Raw genomic sequence first — 27583 nt, forward strand, 5'->3', positions numbered from 1 at the left:
AAAACAAAGCAAACAAACAAAAAACAAACATGGTGTGAATTTTTAGAAAGAAAATCAAAGATACATTATGAAAAATAATATAAAATCTACACGAGTCTTTAAGATGAAATAGGCGAATTCAGTTTCTGATTGCTAAAACTGCTTTGGGACCTGCTCCTGGCCCCAGGTGGTCATGTGTTTCCTCCCCCTTGCCATGTAGTTTACTTGGATGGAATCATTGAAGAGAGCCAGTCTTCATAAGCTTTCACTGGTACGGAAGGAAATTAAATTAATATGGATGCTCTCCTTTCTACAAAACCATATTTTAATGATTGTGGGCTTTGAAAATTCTTTTCCATCTTAAACATAATCTGATGCTTATAGTAGTTGTGCTTTATCATGTAAAATAATGTTTGCATTTTATATATTTCTATCCTACGTATCTTAAATTACTTTAATTCTTTGTCCTCTTTGAAACTGTATAGTAGTACATATGGATAAGGTGTTCAAAATTGAAGTAAAGAATACCAGCAACTGTTGACATTCTCTGTACTCTTGAAGATAATCAGTTAACAGACTTAAGTATTCTATTTTAGAAATAGAAACAGAGAAAAAATCCGCAAGGCAAATGAGTTAAGTCTTCTTATCCTGCTCCTAGCATAACTTGAAGTAATAGAAATAGAACTAGTTTCTGAATGTCCCAAAGCACTTTTGAAAGGGGCTTTAGAGAACTAAGCCACTTAGGAGGACAAATATGTCTCAGATAATCCCTGATGCTACTGTCAAGACCTATTTGAATCAGGTCAAATTAAAATTAAGATGGTTCAACTCCAGAAATCTTACATGTCATTTCTTTCTTAGCACACAGAGTCCCAAACTGTACTTGAAATATCTCACACTCAAGTCAACTGATGGCCTTGCTAAGTCTCGATCATTTTATCCCAGTGTTGTTTTTCATCCAATAATTGACCTGATCCAATACCAGCCTTGTTTTTCTACCTCCGTCTTCCTTGGAAAATGCTTCTAGACCTAAGAGTAGGTTCCAAGCTATTATTTTTGGCTTTCAATCAATCCCAAGCTATCTTTTAAATTGCACCTAATTTTTTAAAATGAGTAAAGGCTCTTCATTTATAGGACTATGGGTAGCCTTTACATTTCCACGTACTCAATTAACAGATTTATTGAGTATTCACTATGAGCCAGGCACCATGCTAAACAACAGGGATGTATGGTCCCTGCACTCATGGTCTGATAGTGAAATCAGGCATTAGGCAACTAATTTTAAATGTGATAAATATCAAAGAGGGAAAGATTAAGCTGCTGTGATGGAGTGCTCACCTGCTTTGGGGGATCAACATTCAAGCTAAGGCTGGAAAGATAAATGGAAGTTCATTGGATGAAATCCTAGGGTGGAGAAGAGTGTTTAGGACTGAAAGAACAGTAAATATGAAGAGCCTGAGGCAAAAGAGTTGGAACACAAAAGACCAACATTGCCTTCTGTAATGAGGCAAAACATGGGACAGAAACACAGACAAAAGGCTTAGAATGTTATTTAGAGTGACTGAGCAATCCTTGTAATCAGATCTCATAATTTGAATTATTTACTGATTTACCATCATTATCCTAAACAAGTTGAAACTACAGCCCAAGTTGAATGAATATATAGATGTTTGAATACAAATTAATAGAGTGCCCTGGGATTTCTGTTTGAGCAGTCTCTTCATTTTGAACGACACTGGAGAGAATGAAATGGAAGTGCCAGGCTTCACATGGGGACATGCATTCTCAAGTTTCTCAGCAGATTAAAATCCTAAAGCTACGTGCTGTGGAGGCTGGACTACACACACACCACTACACTCTTCTAAACTGTGGGGAGTGTGGTGAATGAAATACCAAATATCAACCCACTTGGCAATATATATAAGTAATTTCATCTGTCGTTTAAGCAACGTGTGTGAATTGAGGACTGCTTAGGTGGAAACAATCCAACAATCATTGTGCTTAGGGTTCTTCCCTTAAGGCTTGTTTGTTCCATGTATATTTTTTGTTCTTCCTTTAAATCCACTTTTATTATGCTACCTTGAATGACTTCTAGAAGTACTTAAGTTCTGATTATATTGTATTGCATTTTCCTATTTCTTTATTCTTTTTAAATAGCTTTTTCATACATACAGTATGATACATATGTTAGGATAACATGGATGATATCTGGAGGGGTATATAAGAAATTAAGCATAGTGATAGCCTTTGGGGATGGGTGAAGGGCAGGGCTGCCACTTACATAACACTTTCCTGTGGCTTAGATGAAAAGGACTCTTTCCGCAGAGCCATCAGTTACAGCTTATCCAGCAAAGCCCAGGCAAGATTATAACCCTCACTCACTGCCTCAACCAGATGCTATTGTGCAGTAAACAACTTGAACACTCTTACATGGCAGCCCTGGAAATGAGTGGAGAACAAGGATGAGAGAGAGGCTTACATTTCACTCACTAAATAACCTCTTGTATGATTATATGTGCATTTCAAAATTAGAAATCAAAAAATAATATGTATGAATAGAAAACCATGGAAAGGAAGCTCTCTCCCCAAATAAATAAAAATCATCCAGTGATTCCTAACTCGAAGATCACTAGTGTCAATAATTTGATATATTTTTCTCTAGTTTTGTTTCCTATATGCATGAACTCAGTTTCACAATGGAGTTTGTGTGCAGTATTTTTTACTGCTTTTATTTTCAGTTTCGTATAATAAGCATTTTTTCAATCCAGAAAAATTTGAATGCCATTTTAATTTTGATAATTTATCAGTTTTCTTCTTTTGTTACTTATGCTTTTCATGACATATTTAAGAAACCGTTGCCTAACCCAATTCTTCTAAAAATTTTATAGATTTAGCTCTTACTTTTAGTTTTTCGATTTATATTGAGTTAATTTTGTATATGGTGTGAAGTCGGGGTTCAAACTCATTCTTTTGCATGTGGTTATTTAGTGGTCCCAGAACCATTTGTTGAAAAGACTATGCTTTCCTATTAAATGGTGCTGGCACTCTTGTCAAAAATCAGATGACTGTAAATGTGAGGATTTATTTCTGGACTCTCGATTCTATTTTATTGACCCATATATCTATCTTTATGCCAGTAGTACATTGTCTTGATTACTGTAGTTTTGTAGTAAGTTTTGAAATGTGATCTATTGAAAGTGATACAACATCTAAGTAATATCAGCTTAAACTATGTAAGGCCATTTATTGTTTACACCTCATTATAAGTCATCTATAAGTAGGCTGCTTCGGTGTTGTTTTGACATCTAAATGTTATCGAGGACCCAGACTTTTACCATTCTCTTTTCTACTGTTTTGCTGTCAACGCATGTCTTCCTGGTGACAAGATTGCTTTTGTAGTTCAAAGTATTGTGTCTTCGTGCAACACTGTCCCAAGCAGGAATCAAGGAATATGTTAACAAAATTCTCGTGTTGTTCTGTCTCTTAAAAGAGGAAAATCTTTTCCAAAACTGTTTAGAAAGCTTCGTTTTATATCTTACTGCCAGAATGGAGTTTCATACCTTCCCTTAAACTGATCATAATTGATCCTAGGTGCACATAAAATGGCCACTCACAAAATCAGCCTCTGAAAAGGAGTTACATGCTGGTAGATAGACAGCCAACACTATCTGCCAAAATATATAAACATACAAAGAAGAAAACAAGTTTATCTGTAAGACCACCAAACTGAGGTAATAATGGAAGCTTTTTAGGGTGAAGAGGTCTACCTTAAATTTCTTTGGAGCCAGCTATGTCTGGAGTGAAATCCCTGTTTTCTTCCTCTGTTTTGGAGTCAAGACCAGATTATGCAGTTCTTCTCTTCATTCCTCTCAATGCTGTCTGGAGTTCTTTGAATTCTTGGTCTGAAGAATACACAACTGTTTTCTCAACTTTATAAACTATCCATTGGCCTTGAGGACTGTAGCATACTGCCTTTGGCTTTATTTTTTTGTAGACAATTCATTTTGTAGTTGACAGCAGTATGTTGTTACTGTCAACTTTACTAATTTTAAGATAGTAAGATACAAGAAATACTTTCATGTCCCTCCCCTCCCTTTTTTTTTTTTTTTTTGCTTGACTTTGCTTTTATTTTGCTCTTGCCGCTAATGGCCAAATAGTTGAAATTCCTAGCAATAGGCCTGCAAAATCATTCTGTATTTTTTACTAATAATGGGAAAATTATCTATTTTTGTAACCTATTGCACTTATTTGTTTGATTTCTAGACTACACCTGGCCTTTAGAGTTTTTACCACTTTGCAAGGCATTGATCTTGGCTGATTTTAGTGTTTCATTTCACTACAATTATCTAGAATGGTTGATTATGGGAGAGTTAAGACTTTTCATATATCTTTTCGTTTTCCACCTATCGCTTACTGTATAGGAGTGAAGATCCACTACGTTTCAAGTAACTACTGTCTTATCTCCCATAAAAAAAATTTGTTACTTTTCATCATAGATTTTCTTTTTCTTCTCATTGTTTCACTCTTGATTTTCTTTTTCTTCTCATTGTTTCACTCTTATCTAAATTGGGTAAAACCATTCATTAACCAATGTCACCATAATAAAAATAAATTTTAAAAAATGACAAATAAAACAATTATATCATAAATCAATCAATCAATCAATCAATCAGGTAAAACCAAAAGGTGGACATTTTCTTACATTCAGTTTCTGGAGTAATAAATAACTCCTAGACACATTCATACCCTACAAATTTTAGTATTAAGCCAAAGAAAATGATAACTTATAAAAGAAATTATCCTTGTGTTGAAGTAGGACTGAAAAATTATCAGCTACACCTTTTAAAAATGCTTTTAAATGATTCTTTCCATTGATCTTCAGCAAATTACCCAGCTTTTCTGTACCTCAGTTTCTTTAGCTATGAAATGGAGCCAATAATAACTTTCTTCACTGGATCTTGGAAGAATATTGTGAGAATCAACTGATTCTCTATATGTGAAGCTGCCTTTATTCATTTAGAAATAAAGCGTGCTATATAGACCAGTTTATTACTCTTTTATTTTTGTCATTGTTTATGTGCATGTAAATTAGGTGTAAGTAAAAGGTGACAAATTATGGGAGTGAAGTGTAAGTGACAAGATTGATACTATTTCTACTTTAAAGAAAAATGTCAGCTGCTTCCCCTCTGATCTACGTGGGCTTCCCTGGAGCCAGTATCCAAGTGCTTTCATGCGCTTTCTACCAGATGATTTCTAAAATTTGACCTGGCTAAAATTTTCGATATCTGTTCAGTGGATTAACTAGTAAAAAATGGATGCAGAGTCCAATCTGTTACTTTCTTTTTTGGACTCCTTTACACAACAAAGATAGCATCTTCTTCTTTTCTTTGAGCAAGGAGACTTTAATAAAATAACAGGTGAGGCTCTCCTGCCTCCTCTTTGGGACAGGATGTAGACGGGGGAGGGGCATACGGATCCCCAAGTGAGGGCCTCTGTACAGTTGGACAGCCCTTCCCAGAGGCCACAAGGAATGCTCGCTTTCAAGGAGGCACTTTCGCCCACCAAACTCTTACTCTATTCTGCGTTTTAAGGCCCTGTGGTCCCAGGGGTTACAGACACATCTTGACTCCTTCAGCTTAGTTTGTAGACATTCCCACAATCTTACCTTAAGCCTTTTCTTCCCACCCTGGAACTCTGCAGCTGCCTCCCAAGCTGGGCTTCCTTCCCCACCCCCACCTCTGAAACATCCTCTCCTGCCCTTTTCTCTCAAGTTCCACAAATCTGGGATCCCTCTTGCCATAGAGCCTTAGTTCTTACAGCTTACTCTGCCTAGAACTGCTATTTGTATCTCCCTCTCTCCTATCACCTACCTTCTCCCTACTCAGCTTTCAGGTCTCAGCTGCACTTGTCACATCTTCAGGGAAGAATTTCTAACCCTCCTCCCCACATCCCACATTATGTGTCTCTGTTATAACCTCATGCAGCAGTTCCTGCTTCTTTATATCACTTGTTCAAATGTCTGCCTTCCCCACTTTCTTCTAAGACTCAGACAGAGATCATCTGTTTTGTCACAGTGCGTTCTAAGTACTTAGTTCCCTGCCTGACACATAGTGAAAACTCAATACATAATTTTTAATGAACAAGAGTATGTATTTTGGGAATGGATGAACTTCTTTCTGTATTCACTGTTGAGACAAAGAGTCATTCATTTGTCAGTTCAATAAACATTTATTGATTGCCTGCTATGTGCCAGTCACTGAAGAAACAAGTATGAATAAGACCATGTCCCTACTTCCACCAATTTCTGAATGGGGGTGGCTGCTCCTCACCTAGGGACATTCAGAAATACGTGGAGGTGCATTTCATCATTGCTGTTATAATGGTTGGGGGTACTGCTGTTATGCAGTGGACAGAGGTCACTAAAGGTCACTAAACATTTTCCAATGTGTGGGATACTCCTGCATAAGGAGGGACCATCCAAGTCCCCCTCCTCACCTGCAGGGATTTCTCATGGAGATTACAGCCAAACAGAGAAAAGTGGACCAAAAGGGGCAATATCCTGTCACGTGAGCATTAAGAGACTTGCAGAGTAGTGCATGGCGCAAGAAGTGCATCAGCATTCCACCTTGGGGTCGATGTGAGAGAATCTATTTTCAGTGTGCCAAAGAAAAGCTTCGCCCCTGCTAAGGAGCCTCTAATTTAAATGAAATGATAAAACCAGAAGTTAAAATAACAAAGTATATGTAACATATGATGAAAATTACTACCCTCATTTTTATAATAAAGATCCAAAAAAGGTAAATGAAAATAATAGAAATGGAATTTCAGTTCTTTCTCAAAGGGCTTTGAGTGTCATACCTCTTTGTTGAGTATGTGAAAACTATTATAGAACGATTGTCGCATTTCTTTCCCAGTCTGCCTTTTGGGAAGAAAATATCAAGAGGGAAGAATGTTTCCCTACCACAAAAGTCATATGAGGGAAAAAGCCATCTAGTGTTTAACTAGACCTGGATTCCTCAATCTTTGCACCACTGACATTTAGGGAAGAAACATTCTTTATTGTAGGGACTGCTCTGGGCATTGTAGGATGTTGAGCAGGGTCTCTGGCCTCACCTGCGGGATGCCAGTAGCACCCCCAAGTTGTGGCAACCAAAAATATCTTCGAACATTGTTAAATGTTCCCTGGTGCAGGGTGGGGGGTGAGGAGGGTGCAAAATTGCCACAGATTGAGAGCCATTGAACTAGACCTTATTTTCATCTCCCTCAAACCCTATGTCAGATGTTCATGGTCTATTAGAATTTAGCCACACTATTTTTCGATTGTGTAGAGTACATTTTTAAAATGTCCATAGGCATTAAGTAGACACTGTCTTTCTGACAGACATAGGGGACCACTGGAAGCTGCTATATTACCAACTAGTTATCTCTTTCTAGAGAGAGGTTGGCATTTGTGCTCTTCTTTCTGCTGATTGCTCAAAGGAGAACCTACAGGCACCTTAGGGATAATGACAGTTTTTCTTTTGCATCTGTAGCAGAACTCCCAGGTGTACGAGTAATGCTGTCACCTGAAGCATCTTTTCAAGCCCCCAGAGAAAGCTACAGGAAATTAGTGTGTTGCAGGGAACTGTGATGCAAGAGAGAGAGAGAGAAACGCTCTTCTGAAATTTAAGAAAAGGAAGGGAAGGGAAGGGAAGGGAAGGGATCCAGTGGCTTGGGCTTCTCATGGCATGCAGGCTGGTTTCCAAGAGGTGGAAAGTGGAATCTGCTGTTCCTCCTAAAGCTCAGGTTTGAAAGTTTCAGAGTGCCACTTCTATCATACTCTACAGGTTAAAGTCAGTGGAAAGAGGAAAAAGGAAAAAAAAGGAAAAAAAGGAAAAAAAGGAAAAAGAAAAGAAAAAAGAAAAGAAAAGAAAAAGACAGACAGTTTTGAAGCTAACTTGATTTGGCTCCCTTTCCACAGGAAATTTTAGACTAGCCTCAAGGGTGTGTGTCTGGGATCTGCTATGTCCCACGTGGTTGGTCCATTTTAAGAATGAGGCCACGCTTAGGTTTCTCGCTCTTTTCTCCACTGCTACACATCTGAGTTCATTCGCCATCTACCGTTGGTCCCTGGCATGGAGGAACTTGCACTTATTTTTCTCTAAAATCCCATTTGTCCTAGTGCTTTGAACTTCTCCTGTAGGAGAGGAAAGCTGCTTGGATAAGAAGCAGCATCAGCGTTTACAGTGATGAGAACAAGATGTCTTTCCCTGACTTGCACCCAGCTTGGAGCATACACTACTTTTCTGAGCCCTCAGGAAAAGTTGTCTGTGGTGGAGAAGATTGAGCTTCGAAAAGCTTTTAGGGAACTTGAACAAGAGTGACAGAGCTACTTCCCAAAACAAGTTACCACCAACGTTACCAACCAACACACAGAAAGGAATAGGAAAGCAGATGTAGATAATTAGCTGAAATTTAAACAAACAAACCACTTTTTATTTATTCAGTTTTATCTGACTAGAAGAAAAATGAAACAACTCCTGATTTTGTTGGTGGTAGTAGTTTGTTTCTTTGGGTGCTTACCCTTTGCCACCCCATTTTACAGGTGAGCACATTGAGGCTTTGTGGGTTTAAAGAGTTTGTACAAGGTCCCACAGGTCGTAAGGAGCAGGGATTTAAGTCAGGTGTATCTCTCAGGTGACTTAGCTCCTAATTACCCTGCCCTACAAAAGTGGTTCTCCAACTCTAGAATGACTAGGAGCCCACAGAGGCTGCGTGATAACTCAGATCCCTGACCTCACACCCTAGTTTCTGAATCTGGAGCAGCCTGAGAACTTGAATCTCTAACAAGTTCCCAGGGGATGTTGTTGATGCTGCTGATTCAAGGACCACACTTTGAGAACCCATATCATACCACATCCTATTTTATAGAAAGTAATGTAAGCACCAACTTTGGAAACTTTGAATGAAAATCACTGAGTTTGGAATTGACCACTGATAAGAGATCTTGCATAGACAGATGATAGCCATGCTGTTTCTAGAGCATCTCTTCTGAGACAGGATGGTGTCATGAGACAGAGATAATTGACCTGTTGTAGGTTTTATTCTGGTATTCCCTTGGCTGCCCATCACTTCCGAGAACACAATCACACTGCACCATTTAAAAAAAATAAATATACCACCACCAATCACTTGTACAAATAGCCCATTTTTGAAGTTCAACAGTTTTCCATTAGAATTATGACATTTCTTTTTCAAACTATAATTAGTTTATTTTCTTTTGATTTAGTAAGACCTAGTATATTCTGATTCTGTATAAACACTGTGACCCTTATCTTGGAGAGTATCATCAGAATGCTAATACTAATGAGCACATAGAACAGATTTCCTACGAAGAAAGCTTTGCAGATCTTAGATCAGATTTTGTGTCCTATTAGCTAATTCAACAAAAACTCTTAGGCAATTTTATTAGTAATAAAAAGCAAAAAGGAGTAAAAGAAGAAATGTCATTTAAATGTTTCCCGATTATAGCCACGTTGAAAACAACAGATACTTTGAGAACAGATTTTTGTGTTCTTTTGACTGATTGAGTTTCACCTGAATTAAGATTTCAACAGCACATTTGATACCTGAAATAAAGCTGATTTACTTGCCGATAATCTGTTCTGAAGCCTTCTGAGCTAGTTTAGGAGAAAGGCTTTGGCACCTTACCTTTCTGCTACTTAATAGCAAAGATAACAGCCCAGGTGTGAAACTGCCAGTAAAATACAGACAATTGTCTTACAGATGAATTCAGGAAAAAACAACATCCTGAAATTGGCTGCGGTGTTTTTGCTATGAGAAATGTCGTAGTGTATGGGACTAAAATCTACACACATTCTAAAGGAAAACAGAGACTGGTGGTATGTGGGACAAAATTCTTGGGCTGCCTTTTCCAAACACCTTAGGCAATATCGATTCCTGGGAGAGAACTTAAAAACAACAACAACTAAAACCATTATCAAGTGACTTCGTGAGTGGTGGAACAGTTTTCTTAGCTTTTGAGTTAAGAATAAACTACCTATTCAGGTTGGTTTGTGCTGCTAGACATATCCAGAGGTGAATTTTCCAGAATCAAACCAAAGAGTCTCCTGTGAGCTTACGTTTCCCAGCAAACAGTAACTGGAAGCTATCTACTAGAGACCAAGAATCCTCTTTGTTTTTCTCATGAATTGACTGCTGCGTTGGAATTAGCACAGTGCGAGGGGTATGGGAACCTGCCCCTGGCTGGCAACAACAAACAGGTTGTCATTTTCTTGGAGACCCTCAAGTTAGGAGCAAAGGCAGGTTCTGAAGCCACGTGCACAGTGTTGCTTTGAGACTGGTATCTTCATCTCTTGGCTCCAGCACAAACAAGGAAACATTCAGTGCTATTCCCCCGGGAGTGGGGTCCAAAGGGATGCTACGGAGGATTTTTTTTTCTCTTGCATCTGTGGTTGCCCAGGGATATTAATCAGTGTGGACCGAGCAAGATGCTAAGCAAAGACCCTGTAGTGTAAAGGTGCTCCCCAAAGCAGATTAGGAGACTCGGGCTGGTGTGCGTGTGTGCGTGCGTGTGTGTGTGTGTGCGCGCGCGCGCGCATGTGTGCGTATGTGTGTGTGCAGGACGTGCAAAAGCCAAGTGCGCTGAAATGCAGCTCTCCTCTTTGCCTGCAAAGAGTTGTTCCACTCCCCCCCGCCCCCCTCCCTGCCCAGCGCGCTCGAGGAGCGCCAGGGGGAGTCCTCGCGGGCCAGGGCTTCCCGTGCCCCCGCAGCGCGGAGGGCTCGCCTGGCGGAGCTTAGCGCAGCTTGCTCGGCGCTGCCAACAAGCGGGTGGGGGTGGACACTGGGCTTCTGTGTGCCAGCCGCAGCCGTTGGTTGGCGGGCGCCCAAGCCCGGGGCATGCCGCCTGAGCCTGGCCAGCACGCACGGTGAAAGATCATTTTGGTGGAAGGCTTGACCCCCGGCTGCCCGCAGAAGCCAGCTTTGGGAGCCCAGGCGCTGGGACCGTTGTGGTCGGCCCGCTGGGCTGTATCTACCGAAGCCAGGCACCTCCGGGTTCCGAGGGAAGGAGGAGGCATGGCTTCGGTGTTCATGTGTGGAGTGGAGGACTTGCTATTCAGTGGCAGCCGCTTCGTGTGGAACTTGACCGTGTCCACGCTGCGGAGATGGTACACGGACAGGCTGCGGGCTTGTCACCAGGTGCTGCGGACATGGTGCGGGCTGCGGGATGTGTACCAGGTAAGGCAGAGTACGCGGCACCCGAGGGCCCCTGCAGGATGCCAGGCGCTCGTGGAAAGCCGGTTCCACCTGTATGATTTTATTCTCTCTCTCTCTCTCTCTCTCTCTCTCTACCTCTCTCTTTTTAAACTCCCAGCGGGCTGCCTTACTCTTGGGTCAAATGCTCAGCAGCTATGGGTAACTGTTGCCTGATAAAGCTTGTGAATTTTTCCCATTGGGCACGGGGGACACTTGCGAGTTAGTCCCAGCATTTGCAGACATCTGTTGTAGAGTGATGGTATACTGGCTGGCACTAAGCTAAGAAAGCTGTAGCTTTGCAGCAGAGGGTCTACAGAAGCAACGTTGACATTCAGATGATTTCTTCTTTATCTCATTGGGGGTTGGGGTGAGCATTTCAGAAGCAATGATTTCACACCAGTTTAGTCAAAGAGGCATTAATGGATTTGCATTCTTCCCTCTGATTTTATTTCAGTTTTCCATCAGGCAGCCCCAACTTGCAAGGCAGAGCCAGGAAAAGCTGATTCTGTGTCTCTTGGCTTTTGGAAGGAAAGACAGCAAATTGTGAACATTTTGCAGGAGGATGATGGACTGGGAAGGAGGGGTGGCTTGGCTGACCTTTGAAATGTTTACATTTGGATTTACTCCCTGTCACACAACACAGCCTCTTTATTTCTCTGCTAGGTCCCATCCTGCAGGCAAAAAATGCAGCAACTTTGTTCAACTAGGAGATCATACATCCTCTCTGGGACTACAGCTTCCCTGGATTTTTTTAAAACAGTCATTTGTGGATTTAAAAGTCCTGTGCTTTGAGGTTAATATCTTTGAGGTTAAAAAAAATCTACATTGCATTTAAGAAGATTATACCTGGTGTTTACTATAGGAATATAGTATCACATTTTCTTTCCTGTGATGTGGAATAGCTTTGTTACAGTTCCTAGATTCTCCCTACCCTGCCCCCATTATGGCTGTGATTTCTGTCTCACTGTACCGAGTCCCATATGTGATCAGGCCCCTGGTTCTGACAAGCCGTAGTTTTCCATCAATCAAGCAAAATGAAAAGACCAGCACCTGAAGTTACACTGTGGGCATCTACAGAACCAGTGTCCCCTTGTCATCCTTGACATCTGTATCATCCTTGTAAAATGTGAGGAACATTTTACTTTGTGCTTTCTCTACTCTCGCTTTGGATAACATGTCTGCAAGGTCTTGCATTTTGAAAGAATCCAAAAGCCAGACGGAGCTGTGGATATATCCCATCTGGCCATATTACACAGATCACCTGGCTCTTTGAAGCCAGAGATGTATCTGCCTCTCAGCCTTTTTCTCTTTTGGAAAATCGTTGTTCAGTTTGGTCTGTAGGAGCAGTGACCCTGATATAGTTTTGTTTTTGCTTTGTAACGTTTGAGAAACTTTCAAAAGGAGAACACCAGTGTTGTAGCCATCAGACGGCCTCCATGCCTCTCTCCTCAGAGATTCAGGGGACTTATAGATTATCTCTTATACTGTTAGTGACCAATTCAGAATTGAAGGTTCTAGAAACCTGAGACTCCATGGGTTCTTTATAAGATTGATCGATAATTATTTTTAAGCAAAACAGCAACTTGAAGGACTAACATACAGGTTTTCTCTTTTGTAAAATGTGTAGTGATTGAGCCAATATCCTCTCAAAATGATAAAGAATATCTAAAATAACAATGGGCATTTTATGAAGATTGAATCATAAGTAAAAAAAATTAAAGGTTAAAGTTTTCTGTGTCTTTGGAGAAATAAGGTTTGTTAAATATTTTAAACCTTTAGAGGAACCATAGATTACACAACATAGTTAATGTTAGCAATGAAACACCATTTTCTCTAAAGCCTTTGAAATATTGAACTGGAAAGTAGTGATTTAAATTGTATAGAATTGAAAGGCAGTAAAATAAACTGGTTAATACCTTCGGCTCCAAGTTAAATCTACATAGGAGTGAATCCTACCTCTGCCTGTATATGACTACTTAATCTTACTATGCTTCAGTTTCATTGTTTATAAAATCACAGGACTTAATCACAGAGATTGCTAAGAGAATTAATTAACATGTAAGATTTTTAGCACAGTGCATAGAGTTTGTTTAGGAAGCAGTCAATAAATGTTATCTGTTCTGTTAGCATTTTTTATTGTAACAGAACTCTAACCTATAGAATACAAAGAAGAGATTTTGACACAACCAAAAAGTCTAACAGTAGAATGAACTTCATGTATGGTTTGATCAGGGTACCATGCTTGTTCCCCATGATTCTTTTAGCCCTGTTTTATTTGTGTGTTGGCTTTATCCTCAGCTGGTTTCTTGACTCATGATAGCAGATAGCTGCAGCAGTTCCAGGGCTTAGATCCCACATATCAACCCATCCAGATAGAAAGTTTCTCATATCCAACGACTATCAAAAAAATTCCCAGTTTACACTCTAATGGGTTAACTTGGGTCTGTGCCAACTCCTAATGCCATGCACTGGTTGGCACAGGGAATGGGATTATAATACATGCATTCTCAGTGGGAACGATAGGCCTCCAAGAGGCAAAAACAGTTTCCTGAGGGTAAGAAGGGGTAAAAAAAGCTCACTCTTTTTGTGTATAAAGCACAGATATACAATACATAAACAGATATACAGTATATTTGTGGCATTATGATATGAGAGGACTAGATAACAAAAAATATCTAAAAAGGCTTCTTAAGGGGGTAATAATGAATAAAAACGTTCAGAAACAGTGAATTATATTGATTGGTTTAGGCACAAGGAAGAGCAGACCCATTTCTGAAGCTGGAAGTGAGGTCAGCCCCCAAGACCACATAGTTGCTAAACAATGAGAGAGAGTCAATGCTCGCTTGAGATGCATTCAGCAGTGTCCTCTGCACCTTCAGAGGAATCTCAAATCTAGAACTCTTTAAATAAAATAGTTGCTTTTCAAGATAAGTACAAAGATTGATGTACGAATACATTGGTAAGTATTTGCGGCAAGGTTCTTGTAAGTAATTTGAGTTGAGATGGAGACCCATCATTAGGAAACTCATATTGCTATCCCATAATTATGAATTCTAAACTGTAGAGGGGAATATTTCATTGTACTGCACAGCTTTCTGGCATATGAACTGGAAATACACACCATAGAGTTACATATTTTACTGAACCCAATGTTTTTATCATCTTCATGATAAAAAGTGTCATTTTTCTTGCTTCTAGTCTGAATAGTCTTGTTTGTAAGGAAATCTAGACCTCAATTACTCTAGAGAGAAATAAGGGTGGGGTGGGAGATATCCATTACATGAAATACCTGGCCGTCTCCTGGAGTGTTTTGTTTATTCATGTACTATAAGTGAAGTAAGATCTCCCACCTATTCATAAGGAGTTTGGCAACAACAGTATTGTCTGGTTGGCAAAGCCAAGAAGACATAATTTCTTTGTAATTGAACACTTCCTCCACTTATAGATTTTTAAGAGGCAAGTGTCTTAATTTGCCAATAAGTATGAATAATTATGACACTAACTATAAAGCATTTCTGTAGTAATGTAACTAAATGAAAAGCAGGATGAGTCTTACTCTGCGAGTGAAGGTTTGAGTTGGGTTAAATTTGCAAACATGGGCTATTCACCTTGAATTTGGGGCTAAATTCTAAAAACTGATTTGTCAGCCATGTATCTGTCCTGCTTATATCGTGCCTGGATGGGTTACAGTATAGCTATTAATTAGGTTTAATGAGCAATTAAGGTGGAAAATGACAGGAGAATGTTGTTTTAAAAAATGTCAACACCCTTTGCTTTTTATTAAGTGTGAAATGTTCTAACAAAGCCTTCAGTCTGTGAGTTGGGATGAAGTTTTCTCTTCCTCCCCAAAGTCTCAGAGGTAGAATTTCATACAAACTCTGAATGGAGTTATTATCTCCAGCAGGAGGCAACATGGAGAGAATCTGGAATATTTAAGTCACCATAAGAGACTGGGTCTACTTCCCCGAGGCAGGCAGCTGGCACTGAGGGGGTAATATCCAGTGCAGAACACGGCAGAGGCTATAGGCTCAAACTTGAACAAATTTGACTTTGAGCAAATTGCTTTCCCTCTCCGAGCCTCATTTCCTTGTGGTTAAAAGGGGAGAACTGTAGTGCCTGCTTGCATAGCACGAGCAAATGCTCAATAAATGTTAGCTCCTGGTTATGTAAAGAACTTAATACCAGACCCATAGAAGGTTCTTGATAAACGATATTATTATTGTTTTTATAAGTGAGACTAGTTCTCTGGATACTGAATTCTCATCTCTAAATGTGAGAATATTCAATAAGAAAGACTGGAATTTCCACAGCAGTGTGTATAGGGTGGACTTAGGGTATTTGGACTTAGATTCCACACAGTAGAGCCACATTTTCTTTAAGCTCATACATAAAATCTAGGTGGTCATAGACAGTTTACACGAGTGTCTCTAAAGAGATAATCTCTCTATATCCAAGATTCTGATGATTCATAAACTGGTAATACCTGAACTTTTTGTCCCACCACATTGGATGGGAAAGACTAAGTCTCCCAAATGGCAAATTCCCACAGAGCATTCAGTTAACTGTGTGCATTTCAAATCATATATACCTTACTTGCCCCCACCAGTCACTCTCCACAGTCCTCTGCATTATATAGACTACATAAGGGACTAACAAACTCTGACCCAGAGGAAAAACTGGCCTACCTTCTGTTTTTGTAAAGTTTTCTTGGCACACGACCTCTTGCTTTTGTAAATAAAGTTTTATTGGCACACAGCCCTGCTCATTCATTTGCATGTTATCTATGGCTGTTCTCTCACTACAGTGGCAGAATTGAGTAGTTGTGACTCAACTACTCAGAGCCGAGTAGTTGATACAAAAACTGTGTTGGCCACAAAATTGAAAACATTTGCTCTCAGGCCTTTTACAACAAAAGCTTGCCAATCCCTGGACTAGAAAAAAAGCAATGTATTGGGTAGAGAATGCTAGAGGAAGAAAAGACTAGAATTTAATCATAGAAAAACAGAACTTGAAGGAAAATGGAAGAATTTTCTCATCAAAAACCTAGTCACTAGGAAACTAATAAATATTCAGGATGAATATTTAGTTTACCTTTACTAGGTCTTTCCTTGTAGAACATAATGATGGGAGTTATAGATTGATTCATTCATTTGTCCATCTATTCATACCTAAAAATCATCATGTGTTCACCACGTCCCAGTTACTGTGCCAAGGTGTTAGAAACACAAAGTCAAAATAGATGTTATTCTTGCTTTCCTGAAGAAATATATTGTCAAGTAGAAGAGACAGTTAAGGAAATCAAACTCTATAGAAAAGCTTTGTTCATGATGCCCTAGATGCCGAGTGGAGGGGGTCTAAATCAGAGGTAAAGCACAAGGCGAAGGGAGGAAAGCCATAGAAGCTTCCTGGAGGAGCTGGTTCTCAAGATGAGGTTTGAAGGACAAGTAGGAGTTAAGTAGATGAAGAAAGACAGATGGCATTTCAGATGTGGGAAAACATGGCTCTGAGGGATTATAAAAAGAGTTTTTTAAGGCTGATGAGAGAGGGAGAGAGGGGCAGACAGAAATTTTGTTTGAGAATAACATCTGAATTTAATTGATCTTGTATTTTAAGATTAGGATTATGATGGGGTGTTTTTGTTTTGTTTTGTTTTTTTTCCAGAACTTTGTCAGGAGGAGGAAGGTTGGTTGAGAACTATACTGACAGGAGTGAGGCTGATAGATTTGGGAGAAGGTGGCATAGTGGAGGTAAGAAGGGAAGAGAAGTTAGGAGGCTGTTGTGCTGATGTAGGTATATTAATCAAGATAGGATAGGTTTTGCTATGGCAACAAACAGACCCCAGGACCTTAGTGGCTTAAAACAATAAAGATGTATTTTTGGTTTACACTACCAAATTACAGGTTGACTATAAGCTCTGCTCATCACAGTCATTCAGACTCACAGAACATTCCTGAATATTGCCATTTGCCATGATAGAGAGTAAAGAGCTCCTTGAAGCTTTGCACTGGCAATTAAGTGCGTGGCCTTTAAGTGGCTCATGTCACTTCTTATAAGCCATTGGTCAGAGCAGGTCGCATGATGCACTCAACCACAGGGGCCAGGAAAAGCATTTCTACCATGAATTACTGATGCAGATTTTGTTCCTTAGGAAGCAGACTCTGAAACAGAGATTAACAAGGAGAAAGTTTACTAAAGAGCACTCTGAGGATCCAGGCCAATAGAAGGGAATAGAAAGAAGTAGGATTAAGCAGAGAGAGAAGCAGGCTACAATTCAGGCTCGACGAAGGCCTCGGCTGACCTCAAGGATAGCTTTGAAACTAAGAATTGTCCCCAGTTGGAATTGTCCCCTCATCTTCATCAACCCATCATTGGTTGCCCTTGAGAAGACAATGTGACCTTAGACTAGGCAGCTCTGTCTCAAGGAGGGCAATTCCCAGAGGGAGTTGAAAGCAGAGGGCTGTCAGCTCACCACAATTCTGACAGCTGAGGAAATAAATCTGGGCAACACATCACAGTATCTTCTACAGATGCTTGCCCAACAGGTGCTAGAATCAAAGCCTGAACTAAGGCGGGACCAGGAGGAAGGAAGTGGAAAGTGAGGATCGCATTTATGTGAAAGGTGTAGAAAAATCTAACTTTAAAAGATGGCCTATCAGGGCTGTCTCCTTACTGGATTCTACACTCTGTTAAAGTGATGAGTAGCCATGGAGTCAGCTACTAGTAGTAACACATATGGGAAAGAACAAGAACTTGGCTGATAAATGAAATACAAGTCTACTTATTACTGAGAAAATTCATCTTCCACCTTTCCTCGTAAATAAAGACTGCAACTACATGGCAGAGAACTAAGATGCTAAGGTACCCTAAAACTAGGAAGGAAAACTATCTTAATATTTTAGCCCATCACTTGACATAAGTAAATTTCTAAAAGACAATGTCATTTAAGATCAGCAAGATTAGTGTCAGGATCTTCGAAAAATGTTTTTGAACCTTTGCTGCCCATCTTGAAAAACACAAGGTTAAAAATAGACTCACCTGCTTTTTCAAATTGGTATTTGTTTTTCTCATTTCATCTTGGTGAAGCTACAACATAAATTAACTTCCCGTTTATCCCCTACTTATGTTTATTCTAAACATTATATTTGTGATGTCCAATTTGGTTATTGTGGAAAAGTCTCAACGATTCAAATAGGGAATAAGATCTATAGTTCTAAAATTTATAAACAAAACCATATGACTTATAACATGGAGAGGAAGCAGAATTAAGCTTTTATACATAATTATGTATATGTGTGTATCTACATAAATATAACAGATATACATTCTGGCATCCTTGAAAAAAACTTTTGTTTGTACAAAGCTTATTGCTTAAATTACTAATTTCTCCTTAACTACTGCTTTTATATAGTCTCACTGTCTTGATTCAACTAATAGCTACTGATTATTAAACAGCTGCTGTGTGCTAGGCCTTGTGTTTGGCACTTTTCCTGTATTATCTTTTTTTAAAAAAAAAAAAGCCTTTAGGTTTTATAAAAGATAATGTAGCTAAAACTCAAGCACCTACCACTCAGTTTTAAGGCATCTTAATATTGTGCTATGTTTGTTTTAGATACTTTTCTATAATATAATAAAATGTTATATAATAAGTTGAAATTCCCTTTGTATCTCCCCTATCTCCCTAAAAATAATATATCCTGAAGTTGGTGTTTTTCATTCCCAGACATGTTTTTATAATTTTGCCATATATGTTTGTATCCATAGACTATATACATATACTTTTTTATCTCCCACCCCACTTCCCTTTGGCAACCAACAGCTAGTTCTCTATATCTAGGGTCTGTTTCTGTTTTGTGTAAACAATATATATTTTTATATTTGTAAAATTTATATATGAATACGTCATTTTGCTACCTTATTTTTCTCTCAACAAGCTTTTGGAATTTATCTCTAAGTTCGTTTTAACCTTGTGTTCAGTTACATGAATATATCAATCTCTTGTTGATGGAGTTAGTGTCTCAAAACACTACAGTGAAATTTTTTATATTCATCTCCTTGTGCATATGATCAAGAGCTTCTCTAGGGTATGTACTCACAAGGAGAACTGCTAGATTTTTAGCATTATCAGATGTTGTGCTTTATCTGTCTTTGTTCTCTTAACAACTTTTCAGGATGATCCCATAAATCCCACTTTAGTGGTTTTATACACTTATTAGCTAAGAAGTCATGGTGCTAGAATTTAACAGAGCTCTAGCTGACTCCAATGCGCAACCTTTTGCCACTGACTTACTGCTTTATTTATTAAAAGTTAAAAAACACATAGAGGTAGAATTTTATCATTTATTCACTGATTCATTCATTCAACAAACATTGGGTAGAAACATAGCCTAGTGTTTAACAATGAAGTCAATCAACTCAGACTGCCTGAACTTATGTTTCCGTGTTAGTTTTCTAAGACTCAATTTAATTATGGCATCTACCCCCCAAAGAGTTATTTTCCTTGGATTGTTATAAAAATTAAATGCATTGATATTTAAAAGCACTAAAAACATGTTAGCTGTCTATGTGGCTGGCTGGCTGGCTGGATGGATGGATGGGTGAATGGTGCCTGGCAAATAATTATCTTCATATGTGCTGTGTTCTCAATTTTTTATGCACATAAATAACTTTCAGAGCTTCTAAAATCTACAGAAGCCTTGTCTCCTCCTTTTTCTCACTCAACCCAGATTAAGAATTGTAGTCTAGGGTGGAAACCAGGAAAAGGGCCCACTGAACACAGTGTAGAGACACTGTGCCCACATGGTTTCATGTTACAACTTTTTATCAGGAGACTCTGACAACTTAATGCTGCTGTCTTCTTGGATTAGTCTGTGAACGACGTTCATAACTACTTAGTTGTTTTATTTCTTGCTCACCAACAGAAAGCTATTAAAATTTCTTCCTCTCAACCCCGAACCCTCTTTCATAGGACTAAGAGCTTCAGATTCTCATGCATGAAGGCTGCAGGGCTCCATAGACTGCTTTCTCATCTGTGTAAACTCTCCTCACATATGACCCTTAGATTTTCTACTGCTAAGGATACCCAGTTATGATTAGCATCATGCTACCCTTGAGTAACGTAGCCAGCAAATATTTTCATAGGAATTAGTTTGTCTCATTAAAATGTGATTAGATGCTTATTATCTAAGCGAGAAAGGGGCCTTGATAAAATAGAGAAATAGATTGGGCCGTAGTCAGCTGGACCTGGTTTAAAATCAAAGCTTCATCATTTACCAGCTGTGTAACCTTGAGCCAAGCTACTTAATTGTTCTGAGCCAGATACTTTACCCCTGCAAAGGATAAAATAAGATCTGCATTTTAAGTTTGGTATAAAAGTTAAAAATAACATTGAGAAATAGTAGTTTTGGAAATGCAAAAATATGGACCCCTTGTACAAACTCGATCCTAAGCCAAAAGTTATCATGCTAGTAGTTATGAGTGCAAATTATGACCAGAGTTCAAGGTCAAACACCCACATTTAATGAGCTCGATGTCTCATTTTCTTGGATATGTTATGGAGACAATAATAGTGCCTACCTCCTAGGGTTGTTGAGGGGACAACACTAGATCACATAAATGAAGATCTTACTAGGGTGCCTGGCTTATGGTAAGCATTTGAAAAGTATTAGCTATGATTATTTCTACTTGATGAATATTTCCTATGTGTCACGCATAGTGTTAAGCACTTTATATTTACCATTTCATTGAATTTTCCTAACAATGACTTGAAATGGTATTATTAAACCCATTTGGCAAATGCGGAAATTGTTTAGAGCTATTAAGTAACTTGTCCAAGAGCAAAGATCTATCTAAATCCAAATCTCATTCACCCAGCAATTATATAGAATGGATATAGTTTGCAAACCATTCAACCTCTTCTTTTTCTACATTTCCCCTCAGAGAGCCCTTCCTTGGACTTTCCCAGTCTCTAATCTCTCCACAAAATCCTGTAGCCTAGCAAGAATTAATAAACTCATTAAGATTAAATAGGTAATGCCATTTTCCTAATTCTCAACTCAGCCTCCAGAGTGATTTTGTTAAAAACAAAGTCCAACCCTGTCATTCTCCCATTCAGAACCTCCCAGTGATTTCCCAACTCTGAGGAAAAGCCAGTCTTACTCTAGGGACAAGGCCTTCTCTGGAGTCCTCCACCCCCTCCCCCAGCAAACACACTCAGCGTCTGGTCTAAACTCCCACCATTTTTTTCCCTTCTAACACTTCTCCAGCAACACTGGCCTCCCCGCTGCCCCTTAAGCCAGCCAAGCACATTTTAGTTTCAGAGCCTTTACTCTTGGACTTTTCTCTGCCTAGGAACCTCATCACCCAGGGGCCCACATGGCGTGCTGCCCCCTCACTTTCTGTAGGTCTTCCTTCATATGCCACCCAACCAGGGGCCACCCCTGACCATTCTTTTACTCTGCTTTATTTTCCTCTGTAACTCTATCACCACCTGATATTAGGATTTATTTGTTCATAGGCCTGTTGTGTCTCACCAACCAGAATGTTAGCTGAAGACATGCAGGAACTTTTCCTTGTTCACCCCAGTATCCTCAGTATCTGGAACCTAGTATGTCCTATGGAAATATTTGTTGAGTAAATGAACAAAAGAATCTACTTTACATTTTAATAATCTTGCCATTGCCACTCTGGGGAAATGGCTGGGGAGAGGTAGGAGTAATTAAAAGTCCTTTTCCGAGGTCCAGCTGAAAGATGATGGGGACCGGGGATGAGTGGTGGCAGCATGTGATGTAGGAAGACACTAAGAATTTGGAGGAGGAGGGGGAAGCAATATTAGGGAGACTCTATTCAAAGAGAGTGTTTGCATTCTGGGAAGTTTTAGAAACCTAATACAGGAAAAAAGCCAAGCATGTCGAAATGTGTTTGTACGTGTGTGTTTATTTTTTTTCATTATGGAAAATAGCCCCAAGCCGGTGTAAGTTGATTGAGAATACATTCATTTGAGTTCTCTGACGGCCATTTTCATCAGGAAGCAGCACTTTAGAGAGCAACACAGGTTATATCCTCCATCCCCTATGAAAACAGGTTCACCCAAGGACCCTAGCTTTTGTGTCCAGCCAGCTGCAAGTCCCAGTTGTGCCCAGCCCAGGGTGGAGAATTTGGCAGTTTCTGCAGTTCTTGTCAGCTCCAACTGTCAAGTGATTGCTGTTTCCTGTGCCCAGCCCTGCCCTGTGGTTAGCTCTGGAAGGTGCCCTGTTTTCCCTGACCAATGCTGACAGATGTTTCAGACCTTTTGCTTTCTCTTTTGGCTTTCTGTGGACGTTGCTTTTCATTCTGACCCTGTCTCGGATCATTCCCATCCACTAGAGTTAAGGATGGAAAGATCCTTTGGATTCTCAGGAGGAAAAAACAACATTTTTTGTAGTCTTCATTAGTGTTTAATTAAAAACTTGCTTTTCCAAAGTCTTTGGCTGTACCCAAGCTTTTTAAAATTTTGCAAGCACAAACAATATTATAAAGAGAGTTTGACCCTTTGAGTTACGAGAGCTAGTTATTGTGTCTAATTATCAACCTCTAATAATTTCAGAATCATAATCTCTAGAACAAAAAGTAATACGAGATATTGCCCAAATATTTCCTGAAGACAGAGTATATTTACTTTAAAAAAAATGGTCCAGTGCCAATTTTTAAACAAAATTAATGTTTAAGTTTGAAACAATTTGGTCAGAGTATAAAGAATCTTAACTCTCAACTCATATTTATGGGGCTCTTTCTTCCTTAAGGTTTTTATATATTAATTTTTCTAGGTATTGATGCCAGGTATATTTCCAGGCGAACTCATAAGATTTTGCTCTCAAATTCTTTTTGGAAATGAGATTTTTTTTTAGTGAATGTGTTTTTTCCTTTAATAAATTTCTGAGTTTATTAAAGAAGCCAACTCTAAGTTTTAAAAAAATTTTTTGAGATGTTAGTGCCAGAGTTTGAACAGTGCCGTTTATTCACTACCGAGTTGCATCAGTTTAATTTTTTTTCAGGCTCATAAACACTACGTTGGGTAACAGATATAGCAAACTATTGCCATATCTTTATGCTGTATATTGTGTGTTTTAAGTAAATCAATTTATGTTTTTTCTATCTTTTTCACTTTTCTCCTTTTTTATGGTGTATTTTCTCTAAGCTAAGTAAGTCATGTTTAAATATGTAAATAAATAAATTTTATATATGTACATATGTTTGTATACATAAATGTACATATATATAAAAAATGTGTAAATACTTGTACATATGTATGTGTATATATATGACTATATCTGAAATTTTTCCAGAAAGTAAAACCATGAACCAATGTGTTCACTACACATAGCTTTTCTCCCCCACAATCTTCAACATCACATCTAAAGTTTATTATGACCCTGAAATAAGTACTCAGTACCAATAATATGCTTAGGTTTCACAACAGATTATATTCTTTAGGAAATCTCTATCAATTTTAATGAAGTTCAGCAAGTGAAAATTTGGCAAATAACTTCATCTGTTTCCCTTGATTTAAAAAGAAGAAAATAGAAAACCAGAGAACTGGTTATGTGCTAAAGCTCACGTGTCACCTCCTGGCTTGGCTTGGCTCACTTGCCCATGAAATTAGGCCATGCCCTGTGCTGCCACTCTGGGAGGTACTGAGTATTAAGTAAAGAGCAGCAGAGTGAGTAACTCAAAATTTGGAGCTTTCCACTCTCCTTCTCCAGCAACCCCCTTTCCAGAAGGAGGATGAGGTAGAGGGCTACAGATATAAGGGACCTGTGATGAGAAAGACAGGGGAAACAGGAAGCAGCTTCATTCATTATTTACAGCTATTTAATGATATTGGTCTGTTTTAATAGACATTGTAATGAGATGAACAGTTTAATCTATTTTCTTTGAGTGATTTACATATATCTTTTGGGAGCTAAGTATATTGGAATCAGATGGATGTGAATTCCAATTTTGTGCCTTATCCCTTACTTGCTGGGTGACCCAGAGCATGATACCTAATCCCTTTGATTATCAGTTTTCTCATCTATAAAATGGGAACATAATATCTCATAATATTGTCATCAGGTTTAAATGGGAGAATGTCATGTGACTGCTTAGACCATTGCCTGGGAAATGACAAGAATTCAGAAAATTGTAGTTTAAGAAAAAAGCTCTGACTACTAAAATAGGCAAAAAAGAAAAAGAAAAGCATCCTAGAAATGAGATGCTCTCTTCTCATCTAGATAAAGTTAATTAAAATAAGGATATGAGAGGATATGGATATTTTGAAGCAGAAAAAATTAAGTTATCACTGATCTGGGAAATTGTTACAATCTTTTTGTAGGACAGTTTAGTCGTATCCAATCAAACTATAAGGTGTGCTCTTGTTGACCAAACATTTCCATTTTAGAAAATCATCCTAATGACATTCTCACATATAGGGACATTCTGACATGCGCAAGGATTTTTATTGCATCATTTTTTGAAATAGCAAGCCAGTGGAGACATGAATTGGAGAATTATTAATTAAATGATGGTACTAGTTGACCCTTGAACAAGACAAGTTTGAACTGCACAGGTCCACTTAAATGCGGGTTTTTCCAATACCGTACATGTATTTTCTCTTTCTCATGATTTGTTAACATTTTCTTTTGTCTAGCTTACTTTATTGTAAGAATACAGTATATAATACATATAACATAAAATATGTGTTAATCAACTATTTCTGTTATCAGTAAGGCTTCTAATCAACAGCAGTCTATCAGTAGTTAAGTTTTGGGAGAGTCCAAAGTTATATGCGATTTTTGACTTTGCAGGGGTAAGAGAGTTAGGTTAAAGCTCCAGTATTGTTCAAAGGTGAACTGTACCTCTGTACCATGGAATTCTTTGAGATCAGTGTGAAGAATGAAGTAAAGCTATAAGTCACAGCCCCCCAAAATTGTCAGTGATATGTATTTGAGTAAAAACAAAAACAAAGAACAGAACAATATACAAGATGTGTGTGTATATATATAGAGAGAGAGAAATAGACAAGATAGATCTAAGAAATGTGTGAATGTGTACTTAGGGGAATAGAGTTGAAAATACATACACCAAACCATGAATAATTTTTACCCCTGGGAAACGTAAGTGGATGAAGGGAGAGGTTTCTACTTCTTTTACTTTCATAATTCTGAATTAAAAATTTTATAGCAAAATATGTAATTTTTGTAATTATGTAAAACTTTCTATTCAGGCTATTTCATAGAGTATTTCTGGAGAACAGGGCTCTGTTTAATTTAACCTTATATCACAGCACCCAACATGCAATAGTGTACTCCAAGTGTTTATCTAATATGTCTGTTTAATAATAATGATTATTATTGATGTGATTACCATTGATTCAAAAGTAATATTTGTGCTCATTTCAGAACCATAGAGTTTTTATCAATAAAATAACTTAAGGGCATAAATTTAATTGTTTTAGAAATGCATAGCTTAAAAGTGAAAGTACTTTATCAGTGGGATATAATCATCAGATATTTTCTAAACATATAGTGACATACATATTACATTACTATAATTTTTTACAGAGGTGAAATCATCATATACATTTTATTCTGCAATGTATTTACTTATTAACATCTCTTAGATACTGATCTATTTCATTATTTTTCATAACTTGTATATTCAATGGTATGAATGTACTATATTTAATTTCACCAGACCCCTATTAAGGGACACTTAGGTTGTTTCCAATTTTAACAATGAACAGTCTTATATGTACAATATATGTGGGAGAATTTCTGTGAGATACATACTTTGTTTGGAAGGAATTTAGACCTCAAAAATGGTTGTACCAATTTATGCTGCCACCGAATGAACAAGAATCTTTTTCTATCTTAGCCAAAAACTTTTGATTTATACCATTCTAGTAGCTAAAATTTTATATTTTACCTCCATTTTTAATTTATTTCATTTATTAGTGGAGCTGTCCAATTTTCATAACTTTCTTAAGGTCCGTAATCCTCGGAGTGCTGGAATTGTTCTCACCTGAGAACATCAGGAGAAGCATATTCTGCATTTTACCACAGTATAAATTGGTTTGTATGTTTTCAGAGCCAGACTTGAGAACAAATTTTAGTCTCTTAGAAAATGTTTATCACCTCAGAGTGGTATGGAATTTCCTTATATAGTTAGAATAAGTTTATGCAAAGCATCGCTAGTTAAAATCTAAGTATCATAATGATAGGTTTTTACATAGCCCCTCTGTCATGTATAAAAGTATTAAGATTTAGAAATAGTTGAGAACAGTTCTTTCTTTTTACATGTCTTTTTACTGTCTGATTTCATACAGTAGTCTCGCCTTATCTGTGGTTTCGCTTTCCACAGTTTCAGTTACACGTGGTCAACAGCAGTCCGAAAATATTAAATGAAAAATTCCAGAAATGAACAATTCATGTTTTAAATTGCATCCTTTTATGACTAAGGTGATGAAATCTTGCACCATCTTGCCTGATCCTGCCCAGGACATGAATCATCCCTTTGTCCAGTGTCTCCACGCCATGTATGCTCCCTGCCTGTTAGTCAGTTAGTAGCCTTCTTGGTTATCAGATCGACTGTCGAGGTATCACGGTACTTGTGTCCAAGTAACCCTTTTTTAGTTATTAATGCCACATTCACATAACTTTCATTACAGTATACTGTTATAATTGTTCTATTTTATTATTAAGTATTGTTAATTTCTTACTGTGCCTAATTTATAAATTAAACTTTACCATAAGTATATGCGTACAGGAAAAAAACATAATATATGTATAGAGTTTGTTACTATCTTTGGTTTCAGGCATCCATTGGGGATCTTGGAACATATTCCTTGTCGATTACTGTATGGTTTCCCCATTTGTTATTTAGTGAATTTCAACAATTTTGCTTTATCGCTTCTGTAAATGCTCTAAACTTCATTTACATAAGCTAGAAAGGAATCACCAAGGCATTGATTGATTGATTGATTGATTGAAGGAATAAGTCTTGGAACAGAAGAACAGAATGACACACCATTTATTTTCTCTTTTTCATCTCAGATGCCTGAGGCCTTTAAGCTTATTTGGCCCTCTAAATCCATATTTATTAACTCAAATATAATTTAACCATAGCTGAGTTGTCTCAATGAGATTTCATAGCCACAAGCAACCATGAAACTGTCAATTGTCTCATTTTGAAAGGTACCAGAACTGATTAGTTGAGAGATGATGGAAACCGCTGGTCCCTCGTTAACTTTATGGTTATTGGAGAGAAGATGGATTGACCTACAAATTTATTTGGATATAGACTTTCAACAGGGCCAGCCTAACTCAGAGATAAG

At 38.2% G+C, this 27583-nt stretch overlaps 1 protein-coding gene across 4 annotated transcripts in view; it reads left to right on the forward strand.

Moving 5' to 3' along the window:
- The window catches only part of FRMD4B (FERM domain containing 4B), a 307013-nt gene that overhangs the window by 136658 nt on the left and 142772 nt on the right, over positions 1-27583 (forward strand). Inside the window, exon 1 of one of the 4 annotated variants that reach the window (XM_006917659.3) lies at positions 10735-11217. The exons of 2 other annotated variants lie outside the window; for them this stretch is intronic. In XM_006917659.3, coding sequence (XP_006917721.2) covers positions 11056-11217 — 162 coding nt within the window. In that variant the 5' untranslated portion in view covers positions 10735-11055. Of the gene's footprint in view, positions 1-10734; positions 11218-27583 lie in introns of those variants that run through there. One more of the 4 variants, XM_015593791.2, reaches the window with a different exon arrangement.

The sequence above is a fragment of the Pteropus alecto genome, unplaced genomic scaffold (assembly GCF_000325575.1).
Source record: "Pteropus alecto unplaced genomic scaffold, ASM32557v1 scaffold75, whole genome shotgun sequence".
Classification (NCBI taxonomy): Eukaryota; Metazoa; Chordata; class Mammalia; order Chiroptera; family Pteropodidae; genus Pteropus; species Pteropus alecto.